Genomic DNA, 23,444 nt, shown 5'->3' with positions numbered 1-23,444 from the left:
TGTGGGATTTGTAGTCAAAAAAAGGAAAGTCAAGCAGGAAATACCAGTTTACAAAAAGCTAGCCACAGTATTATGGTAATCACACAACATAGCCATTATCCCCAAGACAAGCGCAGATCCTTCCTAAGCATGTCAATTACTGTCTGCCAGGTACGTACTAAAATCACCTTATGGTGGGGAACCCCTTTAAAAAGATGATAAATTTACTGTAAGAACTCCTGCAAAATCATCTGTGACAGAATGAGCAAATATAAGGAACTGATCGATCTAAGTTCACTAAATATGCACCAGGCTATTAAAAAATAATGTTATTTATAAAATATGCAGAACACATGATATACGCCCCCCCCCCCTCCAAAAAAATAAAAAAATATATCAATGCCAGACTTAAAGGGGTATTCCAGGCAAAAACTTTTTTTTATATATCAACTGGCTCCGGAAAGTTAAACAGATTTGTAAATTACTTCTATTAAAAAATCTTCATCCTGCCAATAGTTATTAGCTTCTGAAGTTTTCTGTCTAACTGCTCAATGATGATGTCACGTCACGGGAGCTGCGCTTGATGGGAGAATATCCCTTGCATGATGGGAGAATATCCCCATAGGAGCTGGACAGCTCCGGGGACGTGAGTCATCAGAAAGCAGTAAGACAGAAATCAGCAACTCAACTTCAGAAGCTAATAACTATTGGAAGGATTAAGATTTTTTAATATAAGTAATTTACAAATCTGTTTAACTTTCCGGAGCCAGTTGATATATATAAAAAAAAGGTTTTGCCTGAAATACCCCTTTAACCCCTTAAGGACGCAGGACGTAAATGTACGTCCTGGTGCGGTGGTACTTAACGCACCAGGACGCACATTTACGTCCTGTGCATAACCGCGGGCATTGGAGCGATGCCCGTGTCATGCGCGGCTGCTGCCCGCTGCTAATCGCAGCCAGGGACCCGCCGGCAATGGCCGACGCCCGCGATCTCGCGGGCGTCCGCCATTAACCCCTCAGGTGCCGGGATCAATACAGATCCCGGCATCTGCGGCAGTGCGCGATTTGAATGAATGATCGGATCGTCCGCAGCGCTGCTGCGGGGATCCGATCATTCAGAACGCCGCACGGAGGTCCCCTCACCTGCCTCTGTACGGCTCCCGGCGTCTCCTGCTCTGGTCTGAGATCGAGCAGACCAGAACAGAAGATAACCGAAAACACTGATCTGTTCTATGTCCTATACATAGAACAGATCAGTATTAGCAATCATGGTATTGCTATGAATAGTCCCCTATGGGGACTATTCAAGTGTAAAAAAAAATTTAAAAAAATGTAAAAGTAAAAAAAAAATGGGAAAAATCCCCTCCCCCAATAAAAAAGTAAAACGTCCGTTTTTTCCTATTTTACCCCCAAAAAGCGTAAAAAATAAATTTTATAGACATATTTGGTATCGCCGCGTGCGTAAATGTCCGAACTATTAAAATAAAATGTTAATGATCCCGTACGGTGAACGGCGTGAAGGAAAAAAAAAAAAAACACATCCAAAATTGCTACTTTTTTAATACATTTTATTAAAAAAATTATAAAAAAATTATTAAAAGTTTTTTATATGCAAATGTAGTATCAAAAAAAAGTACAGATCATGGCGCAAAAAATGAGCCCCCATACCACCGCTTATACGGAAAAATAAAAAGGTTAGAGGTCATCAAAATAAAGGGATTATAAACGTACCAATTTGGTTAAAAAGTTTGTGATTTTTTTTTAGGGCTACAATAATATAAAAGTATGTAATAATGGGTATCATTTTAATCGTATTGACCCTCAGAATAAAGAACACACATCATTTTTACCATAAATTGTACGGCGTGAAAACGAAACCTTCCAAAATTAGCAAAATTGCGTTTTTCGTTTTAATTTCCCCACAAAAATAGTGTTTTTTGGTTGCGCCATACATTTTATGATATAATGAGTGATGTCATTACAAAGGACAACTGGTCGCGCAAAAAAAAAAGCCCACATACTAGTCTGGCGATGAAAATATAAAAGAGTTATGATTTTTAGAAGGCGAGGAGGAAAAAATGAAAACGTAAAAATTAAATTGTCTGAGTCCTTAAGGCCAAAATGGGCTGAGTCCTTAAGGGGTTAAAGGTCACCTCCATCCCCAAAAAACACAGCTTGTGTATTCAAATGTACAGTTTCCTGCATATATTTGATGCACAGGATGTGAAGAGCTAAAGATTTGAAGTTGTGTTCATTTAGTTTACATTGACTCAAATTTGTGCAGGATCATGTATGTGTGAATACACCCTAAAAAGAGATCAAAAAGTAGTATTATATAGCCCTGTAGACATCTGTAGAAAGTTCTAACAATCAGAATGTTTTATTTTATAAATAGTAAAAACAATATAAAATGTTGTATCATTGCTATCCTAAAGACTGGCAGAATAAAGTTTATTAAAGTCATTTTTAGAGCATGGTAAAAGATGACCTGTGGCCAACTCAAAAGATTTGGGATTGCATTCTCATTAAATAGCTTAGGGTTGACTGATCACCCACCTTTTTACACGTTTTTGTTCCATGACATGTTCTTTCATTAGAGAGATATGCAAGTTTATTGTTTGTCTAATAATTCAGAGAATCAGTCAGATGGGCGTTAACATACACACCCCTTAATTGACAACATTCACACCCTGACTGTATTATCCCACCCATCACCTGACATTCACTTTATTATTATTAAAATTAAGTTCATGCCCATCTGACTTAATCCCTAAATTGCTAAAGGGGTATACAGCACTCGTGTATCTCTGGATGCTTTGTAGAATAAATTATACGCATGACGGCACACTGCTCCATTCTGCGAGTAGAGTTATGTCCTGGTGCTTGAAATGGCAGAGAGGGGGGGGGGGGTTCTAAGGAGTCACTGTAGATAGATGTGTTTTTAGTGGCTGGAATACCCTGTTAATATGCAATCTAGATAGGTCTAGTCTACATGATGTGAAAATGCCACCTGCTGCTCATACCTGAAAGCCGCTTCTGTAACCTCTATTTTATCTTTTTTTTTTCTTCAGTATCCACTGAATCTTCTTACCTTTAATCATCAGCTGAATGCAGCCCGTCTGTTCAAGGCCCCTTTGAGTCTACTATGAATACTAAGGTATTATTTGATGGATGTGTTACATATTACCTTGTGATGTATTTTATAGTGCTTTTTTTAAATTATATTATGACTAAATCATTCACATAAACCAATTTTTAATAATGTGTTTGAAAACCCCTTTCATCACAGCTCTGTATGGTTAGGGTGAACAGACCCAGAAATCTTCTTAAATGGGCACTGTGATTAAAACTAATTTTTGCTATTGCACTCCTTATGGTAAATAAAAATCTTTCTAATGTACTTTGTCTAAAAAATAAAAAAAGAAGTTCTCTATGTTTTATTTGTGCTTAAAAAAGCTGCCACCAGTTATCTCCCTACTTGTCCAGAGCACATTTCCCACCATCTCTTGCACAGACTTTGGGCTCCTGCTGGCCTGGCAGAAGTCCAAAATCAGGAAATGCAGTCTGTAGTGCTGAGAGGGGTTTGTGCAGCCTTAGCCAATCATAGCTCATCTAACACTGAACTGTTCTGGGCTGTGTGTAGCAGAGTGAGGGAGGAAGTTCTCTCCTGTATGGCTTCAGATGATGTCACAGCCTGCTGGGCTACGCCCCTTCCCAGCATGTGAATCTGACTGAGAGTGAGCAGAAAATTCAGAGCAATATCAAGGTAGAAAACTAAATAAATAAATAAAGGCAGGGGGTGGTTTATCATGATGGGGGCAGGAGGATTATAAAACAAGACCATGAGAGGTACTCAAGGCCACTCATAAATAATCTAATCAATACTCACTAGTGAATGCAACACCACATTTGTTAAAAGGTGTTAATAGCAAACTACTACTAAACACTATTATATACTATAATACACTTGATTGCAAAAATTCACTCACTAGATAAATGTTAAGGCCTAGAGATTAGAATGGGAATCATGCAGCGCTGGGGTCTTGGATTTGTATGTTCTTCCAGTGTCTGCATGGGTTGCCTTTGGGTACCCTGCTTTCCTTCTATAGCCCAAAAACATACCAATATATTAATTTGGAAAGTTCATTAAGCTCAAGCTTAGTAAAGACAATCTTTGTACAGTACAGCAAGATATGTTAGTGGAATATACACTGTGACAAGGTGGCAAGGAAAGGGTGTATTTCCTTGGCTCACCCTGCAGAAGCTCTCACCTGCTTCTTAAGTAATGAGGCAGCAGGGAAGGGAGGTGTATATGAGATGGAGACTCAGTCTAATGTGGGCTGTTAGAGGGGGGGAGCAAACGGGTCCTGTTTAGGTAACACGCAGAAGGCGCTGCGAGTGGTCCAAGAAGTGGTGTGAACTGGTAGTAAAAAAGGTTGCAGGTGGCACAGGTTTTAACTGGATGAGGGAAGCTCACCAGTTGATAAGACAGGGCATGCTGAGAGATATAGTCAGTGAACAGACGGTCTAGGACTTTAATTTTGTTCCTGTTTATGTTTTGTTTTACCTGCAACCTGTGGAAATAAAGCTGGCGAGGAGCCAGACTTGTATGAGGAACTGTGGTCTGCTGTTTTATTGTGAGGAACGTGTCCCGTGGCAAGTGACCAGGACGATCCCAGAGCTAATCCCCAAGGAGGAATCCTTACAACACTTATAAAAAATACCTTGTATGAGAAAATTTCTGCAGATCATAGGATGTTCCTAAAAGCCAGTGACATACATAGAAAGGAGTGTTGTCCTATAGCAAAGATCAAAATGGTCTCCGATTGTTGTGAAAGGTATTGCCATCAAGGACACAAACGCTAAACATCTCCACACCCTTTCTATTATTTTTGAACCAATTTCACATTGACCTGTTTGATCACACTGCTGTTGCTATGAGGAGGGGGTGGGGCAGTACAAGTCCCCAATACCCAATAGCAAAGAGGATAGGACCACCAAGGGGTAGCCTTCTCTTTCACAGAAACAAACAAAACTCTGGACAGTGTTTTACAATCAGGGGTCAGTGTGACTTTAACAGGGGTTACGTGGTGATCAGGGTGCCATGAGGAATAATTGGTAAAAAGTAGACAACAACTGTAGAAAAGCCAACAGTTCTAGGCAGCTTCAGCAAGTAGACCCGCTAATCCTCACAATACTGCCATGGGAGGAAAGCTGCACCAGAGGATGGAGTCTAGGCTGGCAGATTCTTTTACTTGTTGCTTGCTCACCTCTACCCTTCTTTAGATTGCTGGACATTCACAAGAAGTTAAAGGGCTTATCCAGCATAAGGCGATTTTAGTACTTAATAAAATAATAGATGTTAATGCGAGAGACAGTGTCCAGCCACAATGTTTCAATCCGGGCACATGTAAGTAATTCACAGCATGAGTAGTGTGTAGTAACTTGCTGCAGGAGCGGCATCTGATGTCACCTGGTCCAGTTGTTCAGCTACAGCCGGCAACCGTGAAGCGCTGGTTATCTGAAGCACTGGAGATACACAGTAGCGTGCAAAATAGTACCTGGCAGGGTACACAGATGGAAATGACTGGAGCAGCACGGAAAATGGAGCGGCGAGGTGTTCAGAATGGCAATGGATCAACGGATTGAACACCTTGCCGCTCTGAACATCTCGCTGCTCCAGTTACCTTGCCGCTCCAATCATTTCCATCTGTGCACCCTGCCAGGTACTATTATGTACACCACTGTGTATCTCCAGATCTCCAGCGCTTTGCCGATGCCGGCCGTAGCTGAACAGCTGACCGGGTGATGTCAGACGCCGCTCCTGCAGCAAGTTACTACACACTAATCGTGCTGTGAATTACTTACATGCGCCCGGAAACATTGTGGCCGGACACTGTCTCTGCAGAGACGCATTAACATCTACGGTATCCAACGCCGGCAGCCCTCTCAATCTATCCACGGAGCTTCTAGACGGCGATTACACCGGGAGTGGTGAGCGGTACTTGGTAACCCTAGCGATTTATTTCCAGCTAGCGGACTATTGAATGTGAACTGCTATTTAACTATATCTTACTGCGGTCATCCATACCTATTCAGGAATATCCTTCCATGCATATTGGACATTAGGATTTTCTTTTATCTTGCAGGTCTCCTTTTTTATATAGATTATATATGGTCTATTTTTGATTATTTGCAGGCCATTTAGCTCCTGATACTATTATGTATATTTTATAGTATATCACATGGGCCCTGTGATAAATGTAATATTTATGCATATGATATATTAAAATGTATGTATTTTCCAACTATCCATTGTACACTTTTTTTGGCTGAGGTACTTGAGGACTGAGAATTCTATTATTTTATTCTCTATTGTTACTCCACCTGAGGGTACAGGTGTACCCAGTTAACTCCGTACATTTTTTGTTGTGAGCTGATTTTAGTACTTACCTGTCAGACAGTAATGGACATGTTTAGGAAAGATATGTGCTGGTCTTGGAGCTAAACAGCTATGTTCTGAGTCAAACATAACGCTGTGGTTATCTTTTTGTGAACTGCCTATTGTCTGTTCGAGTCCCCTCCTCAAACTAGTCCCATAATTCCTTGTTTGGAAGTAAAAGGTCACTTTTCTCCCTCCCACATATCAGCCACCCCACCCATCAAAACACACCTGTGCTCCCTTTAATGTAATAAACCAGTGTTTTCTAACCAGGATGCCTACAGCTGTTGCAAACCTACAATTCAGTGGTCGCTTCACCCCAGGGGTGTGGAAAAAAATAAATAAAATACTTGTCCAAGGGACTAAAACTGAGCACAATCTACTTGTCCCTCATAAAAATCCACTTGTCCTGGTAGACAAAATTATTTTAATCAAAATGGTATGTAAATTTGGTTGTTTTTATTTTAATACTTTAGGTCGGCCTGATTATACCAATACCAAATATTTTTTTCCTTCTTTAAAAAAAAAAATTTAAAAATTTCTGACTCATATAAGATTTTTATTTTTCTGTATACCGGGCTGTATAAGGGCAACATTTTTGAGCTGTAATCTGCTGTATGTATCAGTACCATTTTGGTATTGATCGGATTTTTTGAACACTTTTTACTTCATTTTTTCTGGGATAAGAGGTTATAAACATTAAAAACTAAATTCTGTGATTGACCATTGACTGTACGGAATGTAAAATTTTATTTTTTTAATAATTTGCACAATTATGCACGCGCCAATCCCAAATGTTTATTTTTATTATGTAAAAATAAAAATTATATGGAAAATGGGAAAGGTGTGGGGGGGGTGGGTGATATGAACTTTTTTTATTCACTTTATTAGGAGGAATCATTAGATTCAATGCATACAGATCAGTGCAGTTCTATTGAACTCTATTGATCTGTGTTCATTTGGTTGAGCCTGCTCAAGGCAGGCTCAATCAAATGCAGATCTAAGGGGGCTACCTCCACAGGGGGGGGGGTGCAATCCACCCCACTACACTACCAGGGATTGTTATAAGAAACCTTTAGACTCCATTGTCAACTTTGACAGCGGTGATCTAAAGGGTTAATAGCCGGCCGCGGCGATTGACGCATGCCGGGCTAATAGCAGCAGCCCCCAGCATCTGAAATCAGCTGGGGGCCACCAGGTATGGAGCGGGCTCAAGTCATGAGCATGCTCCATACACCCTGAGCACCAAAGTGAGGCACAGACTTGCGTCCCATGCAAGCCTGCGCCCGCTCCTCCCGTCAGTCTGCACATCACACCGACGTTATAAAAATAAAGTTGGTCCGGCCCTGCGCACCGATACAGGGCTAAATGTATAAAAAATTCACCTGCCCGGAACCCGGAACTGCATGTCGCGGGCATCGGGCGATAGGATTTCCACATCCCTGCACCCATTGAAGTACAGACAGGCTCCCTCTGAACACCTGACTAGTGATGTAATGTCTCGGGCTGCACTGCAACCTGGAACGACGCTCATTTTGTATGCTGTTGAAAAGAAACATTGGGCCAAAAATCACAAAAGATTTGCCAGATCCCCATCAAGCACAGGTACAGACACTATATTGTGAACTATGCTAACTTGACATCCCCTGTCAAATAAAATAAAAAATCAATCACAAAATGAGAAAATGAATGATACATAACTTAAATTATTTAATCTCAGGTATGTTCTGGCACTTTTCAGCACAAAAATAGTAGTGGAAAACTTGTCAGCCATGCCCACAAAAAAGCCAAAACAACAATGGGCAGTTGATTTTTCAAGGTTTCCCAAGGTAAAATGTTGTATTTTAAGGTTCCATAATGCTCAAAAGGTTGGAAATCACTATTCTGTGTGGCTTCTTATTCTAGATGCCAACGGCTAAGTGACAAGTCCTTTTCTGTCCAAGCTATGAAATAACCATTCAGTAAGGAAACAGGGAGTTAGGAGCTAACAATCTTTGATGAAGAGTCAGTACAGTCTTTGATGAACAGGCTTAAGGATGAGCTTGACCAAAGTCAGAAAAAAGCATTATAAGATGGCTCAGGTAAAAGCTACCAAAACTACAGAAATGACTCTTATTTGATATTATTTAGGTTCAACTTTAAAGTATTACTCAAATGGATGCTTATTTACTCCTCTCTTGATCAGTAGTAGAGCAGCAGCATCTCTCCCTAGCAGATGACCCGTCTCTCGACTCATGATGCTAATGGTTTCTCTCTCATGTCCTTTAACTGTTTAAACGCCCCCTGGACAGCAGAACTTGTTATTACCCTCCATCAATTTCACCTGGTAACTGTACAGCAAAGTCCCCTTATAATGTTTACTGTAATCTATACCTCAGCTTTCAGGATAGCTTTTAGCAAGCACATAACACTCTGGTATTTAGGGAAACCTAATCCATCCTAACTAAAAAAAAAAAAAAAAAAAAAAAAAAAAAAAGATACAACTTTCTTCATATTTGCTTAACACCTCTCCACCTTCAAATAGCTATTTAAAGGATTTGTATCTATAGATACCAATTAAAGGTAGTAGAGTCTCAGCAAAACGCCAGAGATCCAGCATATTTAATTAGGGCTAAAGATATATTGCACCTTAACAAAAACGCACCATGCACCATACTTGAAAAAGTCACTGCTGCTGAAACCTTGAAATTGTTTTTGTTATCTGCAAAACATCTTTAGCCCTATTCAAATATACCAGACCTTTGGCATTTTGCTGTGACTCTACTATCTTCACTTTTGCATTTGTCTCACGTTTGGCACACTGGTGAGTAACTTGCACTGACAGGAAGGTTTATAGTGCTGGCATCTTTGTATTTCTTTCTTTGTTTCGTGTTTATTGTTTCTTTGTTTCGTGTTGGCTATTACACAGTGAAACTCCTCCAAAAGACCACCTGTTTGAAAAGTCTGTCCTCTTATTGAGACCAGAATTTTTCGTCCAACACACCTACATAGTGGCCATTTTTTTCTGAAAACCATCCCCATAGAAGACCACTAATGTTTCCATTTAAAAACATATACAGTATAATGTATAATACATGTGGTTTCATTTTTGACATTTTTTCACTTATCCTTTTCCATTGGAGTCAGCAGGGGAAAAACATTCTGACAGGCAGCGGTAAGGCAGCCTCTGGTCAGTCCTGGTCATAGGTGTGACTCCTTAGCTTCCAGCACAACTATGGGGGCAGGTTTTGAAAACCAATGGTTATGAGGACACTAGTTTTTGAAGTAAAATCTGGCAATCACTGGTTATGGGGGAGCACTGTCAGACTATATGGGCCAGAATTATTTCAAACAATCGTACTATGTGGCATCCATTTTAATTGTTCAAGCCAACAACCCCATGTTGTGTAAAGTTGATTCTCAGTGTTAAACTCGAGAATTTCACATGGTGTCTGCAAGTGTGAAACATCCCTGTGCCTGTGTTTATATAAACCATTTTATGGCTCAGATAAGGGCATTGGAATTCTGGTCACTTTTAGCTCAGGAGTACATATTCTGACGAACCGTCTTTGGGATTAGCTCTGGGATCATCCTAGTCACTTGCCACGGGACACGTTCCTCACAATAACACCACAGACCACAGTTCCACATACAAGTCTGGCTCCTCGCCAGCTTTATTTCCACAGGTTGCAGGTAAAACAAAACATAAACAGGAACAAAATAAAGTCCTAGACTGTCTGGTCACTGACTACACATATCAGCATGCCCTGACTACGAACTGGTGAGCTACCCTCAGCCAGTTAAACATGTGTCTCCTGCAACCTGTTACTCACAGTTCACACCACTTCTTGGACCACTCACAGCGCCTTCTGCGTGTTACCTAAACAGGGCCCGTGTGTCTCCCCCTCTAACAGCCAGCATACTGTTTCCCAGGGAGAGCGCACATTAGACTGAGTCTCCATCTCATATACACCTCCCTTCCCTGCTGCCTCATTACTTAAGAAGCAGGTGAGAGCTTCTGCAGGGTGAGCCAAGGAAATACACCCTTTCCTTGCCACAATATATATGAAAATACTTTTTCTTATATTCTTGGTAGTAGTTAGATATGCATTTTCTATCATTATGATTATTATTAGTAGTATGTTTATGTTATGTGGTCAGTATACCATTTATAATCTATTTAGTTTTCCTGCATCTATAAGTTAGTATGTATGTAATCTGGTGGTCTGATTTTGTCCCATGAATAGGGTCTACAGTTATGTAGTTCATATACTCTTTATGCACTGAAGCTGGTATGTTCCCTGAGTTTTTCCAGCAAGATGGAAGCCTGTGCTAGCATTTCTCCTGCGGTGTTGCTATAAGTGTGTGAAGAGTGGGAGTATAGGGTTGCATTGACAATCCAACACAATGGGAAGCACATTGAACACATTTAAATGGTCATAAACTTGAAAATAACTCATGAAAGAATACAGTTACGTTAAAACCAAGCACATCATTGTTTTTCTTGTGAAATTCCCAATGAGTTTGATGTGTCACATGACCCTCTTCCTATTGAAAAAAACAAAAGTTGGATTCAAAATGGCCAACTTCAAAATGGCCGCCATGGTCACCACCCATCCTGAAAAGTTTCCCCCCTCACATATACTAATGTGCCACAAACAGGAAGTTAATATCACCAACCATTCCCATTTTATTAAGGTGTATTCATATAAATGGCCCACCCTGTAGTTCTATTCACACAGCTACAGTGTGTTACTATGTGTTATTGTAGGTATGAGCTATAGGCCTAGACTCTAGAACTGGACAAAGATTTGCAATATTGCTTTGCAGATAGGTCAGGTTCTCAGCCTCTAAACCAAGGCAAGAATTTCTCCATTACTGACAGCAAGTTGATTTTAAATTTGGTGAGAAAATTAAACAACGTATATTAGTTGACTCACTTTTAATTATGTAAATAAGCTTCATGTAAAGGAGACCGGGCCACTCCCCTTTAATAGAGTTTAATCGGAAAAAGGAATCATAAAAGGTAATAGGTGTATATTGGGGTATCAAATGTGTTATAATTACCCCAATAAATAGTTACTAAGTTATTAAAAAAATAAAAAAAAATTTTAGATTTTAATGAATAAGGATGTTCGGACAAAAGACACCAAGGTTTCTCAATAAAAAGAACATAAAGGGAGGAGAGTGGCTAGCCATGCAATGAGACCAGATGTGTACGCCATGCATGAAGCGACCGTAGCACCTGCAGTCGCTTTATGTACAAGACGTAAAGTGTCTTTGTGTATAACGTACTAAGGCACCAGGACGTACATTTACGTTCTTTTGGGGAGATTCATCAAAACTTGTGTAGAAGAAGCGTTGCCCATAGCAACCAATCAGATTGCTTCTTTCATTTTTATAAAAGCCTCGGAAAAAGAAATTAAGCAATCCGATTGGTTGCAACTGCACAACTTTTCCTCTGCACAGATTTTGATAAATCTTCCCCATAGTGAGGAGTGTACTTAACTGCTATGATTAACCTACTGACTTGATATAAGGCCCTTCTGGCAATGTCTTATTTATGATCTATTTCCTTGAGCTGTTCACCTTTGCTTAGGTAAGGCAACGTTCTTGGTCTTCCCTTCCTGTAATTATTTTTCATTTTCGATTGTGTTGCCTTTGATTACTTAAACTTTTGAATATGAATTTAAAAAAATTACAGAAATGCTATAAGTCAATAAGCTGCATTTTTATTTATAACAGAGATTACACTGTTCACAATAATCTATACTCTCAGTTATGTCTGAAGTATTTTTCTTATAAATTCATGTAGAAGTGTTTTAATGTATTTACTAAATTGAAAGCCACCAGGTATATATTGATAAAATTGGACAGTGAAAATGTAAGTTTCAGATGACAAACAATAAGCCATTGCTAGATCTTAATGTTCTTTCTACAAAAGAAATAGAACTTCAGCATAAAGAAAATAAATAACTGGACCTCTCCAAAATGAATACATGAAAGGGGTTCTGAAACTTTATATCACCACTACTATCAGTGGTTTTAACACATACCCAATGAACGGGGCTGGAAGCACCACCAATAAGCCAGGGCAGTAGCTTTGTTTACCCTCATGTGAGAAAACTTGACATTTCACAGAGACATGTCAAAAGATTTCATTGGCCAGGGGCTGAGTGTTTAGACCTCCACTAATTGTTAGCAATAGCCACTTCTATCTCTAGCTAATCTAACAATCGATAGTGGTCTGAACACCTAGACCCCAACTGGTCAAAACTTTTGACATGTCTCTATGACATGTCAAAAGTTTAAAAGTTTAGCCATAGGATAGGGACACTACAACATGGTCTGGCTCCTGAATTTGTGGTAGTAATACGAGTGCAAACATGTGACTGTATTATGCTCATGTAAAACCAGCATAAAACATGTAGACAATATCCCCCTCCTAGTTACCACACTTACTTTTATCAGCGCTCTTGAAAATTGTTAAGTGCAGAGAAAGTTGAATTTTTTTGTATGAATATAGTAAATACCATTATTTGGATTTTACCACCAAATTATTGGTGTAAAAAGATTAACTAAAGGTGGACAAAAAAGCATTTGGGGCTACACTCTGCTTAAAAGAGGACCTGTAGCTAGAAAATGAGCCCATGGCTTGGTAGGGATTTTCATCAGGATTCCAGCAATACCTTTTTATTTTTATTTTTTTTATTTCCATAGTCTTTTACAGTGTCGAGATATAAGCCTTAATATTATAATTAGGGATGTCCCGATACCATTTTTTTAAGACCGAGTACGAGTACCAATAATGTAATTCTAGTACTCGCCGATACCAAGTACGAGTACTTTTATTTTAAAGGGAATCTGACACCAGAGTGACCCGGTTTCTGGCGCTGCTTACTGTGCTGATATGTGTGTTCCTTGTTGTGTACAATGTAGAATGAGCCAAGATTTCCCTCTTCTCCAATGAACAGAACAGGGAATATTTGGCGGCAAGAACAGGGAATATTGGCGACGAGACCGATGACTACATGGTGAGTGTAGAATGTAGAAACCGGATCACCGTCACTATCTACCTATAAATTTAAGTTAGTGCAGGTGACTCTGCTGTAAGATTGCCTTTAATAGTAGGTAGTATCCCCTTGCAGATATAAGCAGCAGCAGCCCCTTGGCAGTCATTAATAGCAGCCCCCCTTGTAAACAGCAGCCCCCCTGTAGACTGCAGCCCCTCCCCCCTTGTAGACATTAGTAGCAGCCCCCCTTTAGACAGTGGGCCCCCATTTAAACAGCAGCAGGCCTTCTTCAGACAGCAGCGGCAGCAGGGTCCCCCCTTTAGACAGCAGCAGGGCCCCCCTTTAGACAGCATCAGCAGGGCCCCCGTTTAGACAGCAGCAGCAGCCCCCTTCCCTCCAACCCCTGTACACAGCAGGGCCCCCGTTTAAACAGCAGCAGGCCCCCCCCCTGTAAACATTAGTAGCAGCCCCCTCCTTGGAAATAGCTCACCTGTGGCTGTCCTCTGTCGGGTGCTGCCACTCCACTGTCCCTTCCTCCCAATGGCGTCCTATGTCACTGTTCTCCCGTCTTCTCGATGGCGTCCTATGGAGGAGCATGTCACACATATGTCACTCTGCTTCCTCCGTAGCGTTACCGCTGGGCGCAGGGGAGAAAGTGGAGTGACTTATATGTCACATGCTCCTCCATGGAACACTATGATGCAGACGGGAGGATGGGAGAACAGGGAGGGCAGCGGAGCGGCACTAGGTATTGGACATGGTATCGGGGACATTAAACGAGTCCCCGATACCATGCAAATGGCTAGTATCGACCCCGATCGGTATCGGGACATCCCTAGTTATAATGCAGATGAGACTTGAAGGCTCAGAGGGCATTCAAAAGCATGGCAAGAGCCCACGTAAATCCAGCCCATGTCCTGTTTACTAATGCCCACTGGCCTTTATGCATCCACCTATCCTGCCAGTGAACGCCCCTGTTTTTGAGCCTTATTTGCTTATTATTAAACATGCTTATATCTCGGCAGTTGAAGGGACTATAGAGATATATGTCTGGAATCCTAATGGTGAGCCATGTGCTTATTTGCCTCCCTTTTTTCTGCTCACAAGTCCACTATAAGGCTACGCTTGGCCTGAAAAAAAAATCTCTCATTTTGCACTCCCAAGATTTATTTTTGTGCAATTTTCTTTTTTTTTTCAAAAATAGTGGGTTTAGTCTTGGCGGTTTCCCCCATGTTTTTCACATTACGGGTCCAATTTTATCATAATTCTTCCATCATATAACTCAAGATTTCTATAAATCCTTGTCATATGATGAAAGTGACTAAGAGCTTATGCTCGGAACGCGTTGGAGTTTCACTCTTTGTTTTTACGAGTGACATGTCACTTGCCACTATGGTGGCATACCAATTTTACGTGCACGAATAAACGTTAAGTTTTATTGGACACTGCTTTTTCCGGGATCAACATATTTTCTCATGAAGTAAAAAAGACAAGATTACTTGAAAAACCACCATAGTGTTAGCATATGTTATTTTAGAAAACTCACACCAATCCAAATAATGCCAAAGAAGATTGAAAAACCAAAAGGAAAAAATGCCAAGTGGGTTTTGCATTTCAAAACTCCCTACTGACTGTTAACACCTGGATGCACTTTGATTTTTTTGTTTTTAAAAAATGGCACACGGCGATTAGGGCGTTTTGGGGGGCATTTTGCATATATGGAAGAAAAAAAAAAAAAAAAGTGGAAACCCAGCCTAACACTGTATTAGGGCTTTGTAACTTCTGTTTACACCTCTGGCTGCCCAAAAGGGTATGTCACTGTGCTAAACACATTTTACAGTAACATACATTAGGCCCTTCTACTATAAGGTGATGTAGATTACCCGCAATAGTTAGCCAATCTTAGATGGTCCTAGGATTTTCCCATTAAATTATAGTTAAAGACTATATTCAGCATTACAAAAAGTTATTGCTAATAATTTTCCATAGTCATGTTATTTGTGAGCTGCACAGTGAGAACAGCCATTGTAGAAAAGGTCACATCCCAACATACTAAATCCAGCTTTCAAATCTGCTTCTAAATAATTGCTCATGTAAAAAGAATGAATATAAAAAATTTTACTGAAAGAACACATTCTGAACCTACGGATCAGTCATAGGCATTGAAGATAGTCCCTTTCAATTCCTTGACATTTTTATTTAAGACAGGAGTCTTGGCATGTTGATGGCCATTATTTATAAACTGTCATACAATTTGTACCTTGAGCTAGTCAAGGCTATAAATATAATACATCCATCCGTTTTATAAAAAAGGAGACATTCCACTACATAGCTGAGAAAAATTAATGAAACATTCCTCCAATGTAAACAGGCAATCGCCCACAAGTAAAAATTCTACATATTAAGGATAGGTCTTAATTTGGTACTTAAATAATGCTACATTCTTTCTTTTAACTTCTTTCAAGAGTAGTATATTGTTTCCCTTTTATTTTTTTTATTTTTTTAAGTAGTCGTCCCACTATTAAAACTCATCCCCTATCCACTAGATAGGCAATAAGCGTATGGATTTGGGGGATAAAACAGCTGGGCCTTCAACCAAGATCCTGATAATGATCAGAATGCAGTGGCGGTCTCATGCACACCGCCGCTACAATCCTTCTCTATGGGAGCTCTGTACTCTGCAACTCCAGCAGCTTCTATAGACAATGATGTTGCCTGATTATTATTTATACAAATTTTTGGAAACCGCTTAGAAAAAAAAAATTTATATTTTTATTTATTATTTATATAACCTAATGATAATGCAATGATTTTTCATTTTTGCATTATTATATATTTTACTCCTTACCTTTAAATAGCCATAATCCTTTCAATTTTCCATCTACAGACCCATATAAGTGCTTGTTATATGCTCTACCAATTGAGCTTTGTGCTGACATCACTCATTTTACCACAAAATTAAAGGCAATGGCAAAAAAAATTATAGTGTGGTGCAAAATTGGAAACAAAACAATGCAATTTTGCAAATTTTAGGGTTTTTTGTTTCTGTGCAGTGCACTTTACGGTTAAAATGACATGTTATATCTGTTCTGTAGGTTAATACAATTCCAACGATACCTAGCTGGGGTGTCAACTGATTACAACTGACGTGATAGCAGGGTCACCAGTCCTGTTCTCATGCACTGTACATCACAAGGCATAAAAGGGGTTAAAGATGGTTGCCCAGGAAATATAGAAAAACATATAGGGGGAGATTTATCAAAACCTGTCCAGAGGAAAAGTTGCTTAATTACCCATAGCAACCAATCAGATTGCATCTTTCATTTTGCAGAGGCCTTTTTAAAAATGAAAAAAGCAATCTGATTGGTTGCTATGGGCAACTCAGCAACTTTTCCTCTGGACAGATTTTGATAAGTCTCCCCCCATAGGGTTCACCTGTTTCCACTAGTTGCCCCACTTGCTGTCTAGATTTCATACAGGCCATACTTATATGCTCTCCTGACTGGTCAGAAAACAACAGTTCTGCTGCATCTATTGGTAAAAAGTCAGCATTTTGTCTTTACAGCGCTATGTCTCCTGGGAATGTGTAAATAAAGTGGGTGTTTTTATTACTCAATAGTGAGTCTCAACAAACTAAGGGCAGACTATGGGGAGACGGCCCTACTGAAGAAAGGAATTGCTGGAGCCACAGTGGGTCTTTATTAAGAGGAATGTGACAAACCCTTTCAGTGTCCTTAAGGAAAAAGAATTTTGCAAAGAAACATGCACAATTTTTCACTAGGAGGCACATAGTTTTTTTTTTTTTTTTTTTTACAGAAACCATATTTAAATGGTGTTTTTTACTAATATGATATTGCTTGTAAGGGAAGAGACTGCTTGTTTCCCTCTCAAAGGTACTGTCTGGTTCCTCTATCTTCTGCTGCGTTCAAGAGGGGAATTTATCAAGCTTTTAAGACCGTTTATTTCTATCTAAAAAAATAAAAAAAGTCACATCAAAAGTCTCAGTCACTTTTCCTGCAACTTTTGTTATAGGTCATATTTACTTCAGCCCTGAAAAGTACTCTAAGCGCTATACAGGGTACTTTGGCTTTTAGCCAAAGCCAATCCCATGGGACTTTGGTGGAGTAGACATCCCCAAACTTGGTCCAGAACTACTCTACTTAAAAAGGGTATACTAATCCCAACAAATGTTTTTAAACTTGTAGGTCATGATCTACAATGCACTAAGTCACATGGCAGCATCATAAGGAGGTCTTGGGATTCCTTGGTAGGCTATCCATAGAATGGTATCTCAGGTATGGATGTTTTCTAAATAACTTTGGAACTACTCGGATGTTATGCTTGATAGGCCTCTGTAGCCTGACTTCCCTACCTCATTTCTCTCATGAGGGGAGGTTTACTTTTTCTATACTTTTCAGCACTTTCAAAAATCTAATGGTATCTCCAGAAAGTAGTTTTATAAAATGTTCCTTAAACCGAGGCATTCTTTCCAAATGTAGGTCCCTGCTTCCACCAACCTGCTCTACCGCTTTCCTCTCATAGGTGTCTATGAGTGTCTATGTCTAGGACCCAGGGGGAATCATTTCAGCACTGTACACGCATCTCTTGAAGACTAAATTGAAAGGAGAGGTCAAGTGGAGGGACGTTGTTCCTGATTTTTCAGATGTGGTCCTGCTATTAATAAGAGGCTCTTCCAATTGTATATATTTCATCAATGTTACCTCACTTTGGCACATTTGTTCAGTATGGTGAGATGTCAGTCTATGGAATGTCATAGATGCTGAGCCCCTTGTTCTGACTTTATACACATGATTTGGTCATACTCTTACATTCAAACCTTTTGGTCAGAAGTAGTACAATTCTTAACTTCCCTAGTGGGTCGTGCGGTGCTGACTTTCTAATGTCATGTCATGGGACCATTTTGTCTGAGACCAACAATATGGACCTTATAGTACCCACCCTTTCTGAATGAAAGAAATTGACTAATACCAACATTACTTATGAACATCTAGTTTTAAAACAGAGGAAATGTCTCGCTAAGATTTGGGGGAAGGGAGTCACGCCTCGAGTATTTGCTACCTGCTAATAGGCTTCTTAGCCTTCGTAATGCCCTATTAGAGGCCTCTACCTAAAATGACATTTCAGAAAAGTCATCATATCCTTGCTACACTAATTAGCTGTAAACACATATCATATGGCTGACTATGATTCTTACCTGCTATTGATGCACACATTCTATTTTGTATGTGTTCATGTAATTACTGTTCAATAAACCGAATGTGAAAGAAAAACTTGTATGTCACGTCAAGATAAACACTTTTGCAAAGACATTCTTACAGGAAATTTGCCTCCAAATTTCTCCTAATTTTTCTACTTCCTTTTCCCCCTTGTTGACAGCTTGTTGCCTAGGATACAGACCACCACTCCACTCTAGAAGAGATGTAAGGCTGGTATGTGTATATGTAGAAAAATAGGAATAACAGTCCTCAGTCTACCAACAGATCTGTAGATCTGGTGCACAATGGATAGTAAATAATTGCTATACCAATAGCACAAAAATAGTCAAACTTATGTTTTAATAAAACAGGACAACCATTATATAAACATTATAGAAACATGGTATGTGTATATATACATGCATATATACACACACTAACCGAGACATCAAGCTGTCAACAAGGGGGAAAGGGAGTAGGAGTATTTCTATTTGCAAAAATATTTAACTTGACATACCCTACAAGTTTACCCTGACTGAGTAGTACAGCGAGCTGGGAGAAGTGAGCTTCATGCATTCTCTCCAGGATTTGTGTCACATGACAGAGACATTCTTATAATGTAAGTCTATGGGTCCATCTTGCTCCCACAGACACATAGAGCACAGTTGGGAGCACTAAGACTCAGATCCTAACCAAACATGTCCATAGTACATGTCAAAAGGTTTTTTATTTTTATAATGACAGGTCCACCTTAAGTGCTTATCAATGAGCTGTTATTAATGGAAGCTCAATAAGATTAAAGCAAAAGAAGAAACCATTGTTTGTCACCTGGAAATAGCTCTCCAAACCGCTGACACTTACACAGGTATGAAGAAAAGAATACATGTCATTTACATTTATGTCAGTGGCCTTAAACCAGTGAAAAATCACATATTATTGCTACATTCAAGTGTCAAAGAGGCTTGGCCCAGGGTGCGCAGTTCCCTCGAACCACAGAACCTCTCCACTCTGATGGCCCACCTGCCCTATTTGATAGACTGGGGATTGTGGTGCACACGCAATGAATTTGTCAGGTTCAAAACAGCCCCAATGAATCACAACAAATCCGCCACAATTACAGCCCGTGCATAGGATTTCAGCAGACACCAAGTCCTTTGCATCTATCAAACAGCAGGCGGGGCATCAGTATGAAGAGGCGTTGCAGCCGGAAAGCATTGTGGACACTTGCCTGCAGTAGTAAAATGCAATTTTCCCTGGATTAAAGCCACAGACATAACTTAAAGGAATGGCTTCTATTCTTTCCTTCATACCTATATAACAGTGTCAGCAGTTTAAGACAGTATTTCTATTTGACAGATTCCCTTTAGTATGGAATTCATTATTAATAAGATATAACTTACCATTAGTAACCATAGGCACAATAGTTATTCTAAGAAGAATTTGTATTTTAACAAAAAATTGTGAGATCTTTAAAGGGCCATTTTATTACAAGAAATCTATCATTAAATAAACCACTGCCTGCAAGGAATCCCATAATAGAATGACCTGCTGCATTGTGAACAGTACTATATTATTTCTGTCTATTTATTTGATTCATACAAGAAATTTTAATATGATTTTTCTAGCTATATGACTGGAGGGAATTCAGTGCTGCTTACACAATTTTAAAATAGACAGATTGGTCGACAGCGAGTTTTTTTTTCTTCAGCAGAAAGCACCAGCATTCTTGTCAGCCATTGGTGAAAAAAAAAAAACTGAAAAACAAATACATACCTATAATTGAAGAAAATAAAAAGGGCAAAGGCCACACAAAGTAAAAGGGAGCATCACATATACTAAAGGTGGCCTTTTATTAACATGTTCATAATATTATAGATTTTATGTACAGAAAAAGAGACACTTTGTGAAAGGACTTACCGCAGCAGACTGTGCACTCTCTTTGGGGCTGTGTGCGGCAGCAATGCTAATAACATCTGTTGAGAAAACGAAAAATAAAATAAATAAAAAAAACAGGTAAAAATTTAAAAAAATAATTGTCACATATGCTGTAAGTGATAAAATTGTAATCATTATCTCTATCATAAGTTCATGTTGCCCTCCGATAGGACAGAGTGAACCTAGTGACTGATTCCCTTTAGATTAAAAAGTAAAGGTAAGACATGTCAAAACCTTTGATCAGACCTCCACCTATTTTTAGGAGTGGTGAGAAGCGTGTAGCTGTGTGCTTGGCTCCACAGGTTCACTCTTTATCCTCCATCTAGTTGCAGGAGATTGTCCTATAGAGTTATAAAAGACCAAGTTTATTGTAACTGAACCAAGATCAGAGTGAGCTGCATGCTTCTCCCCAATTGTCCTAGTGATCGGTGGCGGTCTCAACACCCAGACGCTGACCTGTATTTTGAAATTAAAGTTAAACTTTAACTCTCTTTATGTATATATTCCTTATGGATGGCAAGCTCTTATTGGCATGGTTCGCTGTTTTAAAATTTTTAAATACTGGGGGACGACAAAAACCTGCATAATTTATGTTACAGAAATTTAAAATCCCACCTGTTTTTTCACGTGTTGTTTTTAAAATATGGCAAAATACACAATGAGTTTGTAAGACGGATTTGAAACTTGATAATCCGAATAGATTGTGATGTTAATGAGAACCCACCTACTACAAAAAAAAAGCTAATAAAAAGTGAAAAAAAAGGGGAAGTGAAAAGGGGTAAGTGAAATGCAAAATATGACAAAAGATGATATGTCCTACTAGGTATAATTATATTATGTGGTTGGGTAAATTTGTAGTATAATTATACCTAGTAGGACTGTTCTTCTACACAAGTTATACACAAGTTTTAAAAATGCAATTTATAACACTAGAACAATTAAAAAAGGAGGTAGCGTAAACTTTGTGCGAGAGTTTTCATGTAAACATCGTATGGGCCTTTAACCCCTTAAGGACTCCGCCCATTTTGGCCTTAAGGACTCAGACAATAAAATTTTTACGTTTTCGTTTTTTCCTCCTCGCCTTCTAAAAATCATAACTCTTTTATATTTTCATCGCCAGACAAGTATGAGGGCTTGTTTTTTGCATGACCAGTTGTCCTTTGTAATGACATCACTCATTATATCATAAAATGTATGGTGCAACCAAAAAACACTTTTTGTGGGGAAATTAAAAAGAAAAACGCAATTTTGCTAATTTTGGAAGGTTTCGTTTTCACGCCGTACAATTTACGGTAAAAATGACATGTGCTCTTTATTCTGAGGGTCAATATGATTAAAATGATACCCATTATTACATACTTTTATATTATTGTTGTGCTTAAAAAAAAATCACAACATTTTTTACCAAATTAGTACGTTTATAATCCCTTTATTTTGAAGACCTATAACTTTTTCATTTTTTCGTATAAGCGGCGGTATGAGGGCTCATTTTTTGCGCCATGATCTGTACTTTTTTTTTGATACCACATTTGCATATAAAAAACTTAATCAATTTTTTATAATTTTTTTTAAAATAAAATGTATTTAAAAAAAGTAGCAATTTTGGACATTTTTTTTTACTTTCACAACGTTCACCGTACGGGATCATAAACATTTTATTTTAATAGTTCGGACATTTACACATGTGGCGATACCAAATATGTCTATTAAATTAATTTTTTTACGCTTTTTGGGGGTAAAATAGTTAAAAAACGGACGTTTTACTTTTTTATTGAGGGAGGGGATTTTTCACTTTTTTTTACTTTTAATTTTACATTTTTCTTTAAACTTGAATAGTCCCAATAGGGGACTATTCATAGCAATACCATGATTGCTAATACTGATCTGTTCTATGTATAGGACATAGATCAGATCAGTGTTATCGGTTATCTTCTGCTCTGGTCTGCTCGATCTCAGACCAGAGCAGAAGATGTCGGGAGCCAGACAGAGGCAGGTGAGGGGACCTCCGTGCGGCGTTCTGAATGATCGGATCCCCGCAGCAGCGTTGCGGGCGATCAGATCATTCATTGAAATCGCGTACTGCCGCAGATGCCGGGATCTGTATTGATCCCGGCATCTGAGGGGTTAATTGCGGACGCCCAAGAGATCGCGGGCGTTGGCCAATGCCAGCGGGTCCCTGGCTGCGATCAGCAGCCGGGATCAGCCGCGCATGACACGGGCATCGCTCCGATGCCCGCGGTTATGTACAGGACGTAAATGTATGTCCTGGTGCGTTAAGTACCACTGCACCAGGACGTACATTTACGTCCTGTGTCCTTAAGGGGTTAAAAATATCCTGTAATCTAGACCTAATCAAATACTACGGCAACTTTTACAAAGCTGGAGTGCATTGTGTAAACATTTATTTTGTCTGTTGTAAACTTCTTTAATGACAGTGTGATTTTCGTGCCACTTTTACTGAGTTTCCCACCAAATATTTGGAGCGAAAGTCTGTAAAAAGTAGCACGAAATCACACAAATACACACAAATTTTGAATACTATGAAGAGTGTTTTTTTAACCACGTACAGTGCCACTTAAAATGGTGGAATAGTATTATATAAAAACTATGCTCAGACAGACATTAAAAGGAATCAATTTGACAGCAAGTTGTTCCGTTTATACCCATGGAAATATTAATGAGGTTTCCTGCCGACAACTGCCATAAAATTCATCCGATCATTGTTTCACTAAACTACCTGAAAAAGCTCGCTGTGTGAATGTGACCTTAAAGATAAAATATGATCTGGGCTGCATGAGGCATATGTTCTAATTAGGACATTAGCTGACTAATTAATTCTACCGCAGTAGGTAAAATCTTACATCCGTTTAGCCAGGAT

General features: G+C 39.2%; 1 protein-coding gene across 1 annotated transcript in view; it reads right to left on the bottom strand.

Annotated features, from left to right (window-relative positions):
* The window catches only part of B3GLCT (beta 3-glucosyltransferase), a 540,453-nt gene that overhangs the window by 399,493 nt on the left and 117,516 nt on the right, over nt 1-23,444 (bottom strand). The window contains exon 2 of the mRNA XM_056561870.1: nt 20,549-20,604. Within this exon, the coding sequence (XP_056417845.1) occupies nt 20,549-20,604 (56 nt within the window). The remainder of the gene's footprint in view (nt 1-20,548; nt 20,605-23,444) is intronic.

Source organism: Hyla sarda, chromosome 2 (genome assembly GCF_029499605.1).
Source record: "Hyla sarda isolate aHylSar1 chromosome 2, aHylSar1.hap1, whole genome shotgun sequence".
NCBI lineage: Eukaryota > Metazoa > Chordata > Amphibia > Anura > Hylidae > Hyla > Hyla sarda.
This window is presented reverse-complemented; position numbering and strand designations above follow the sequence as displayed.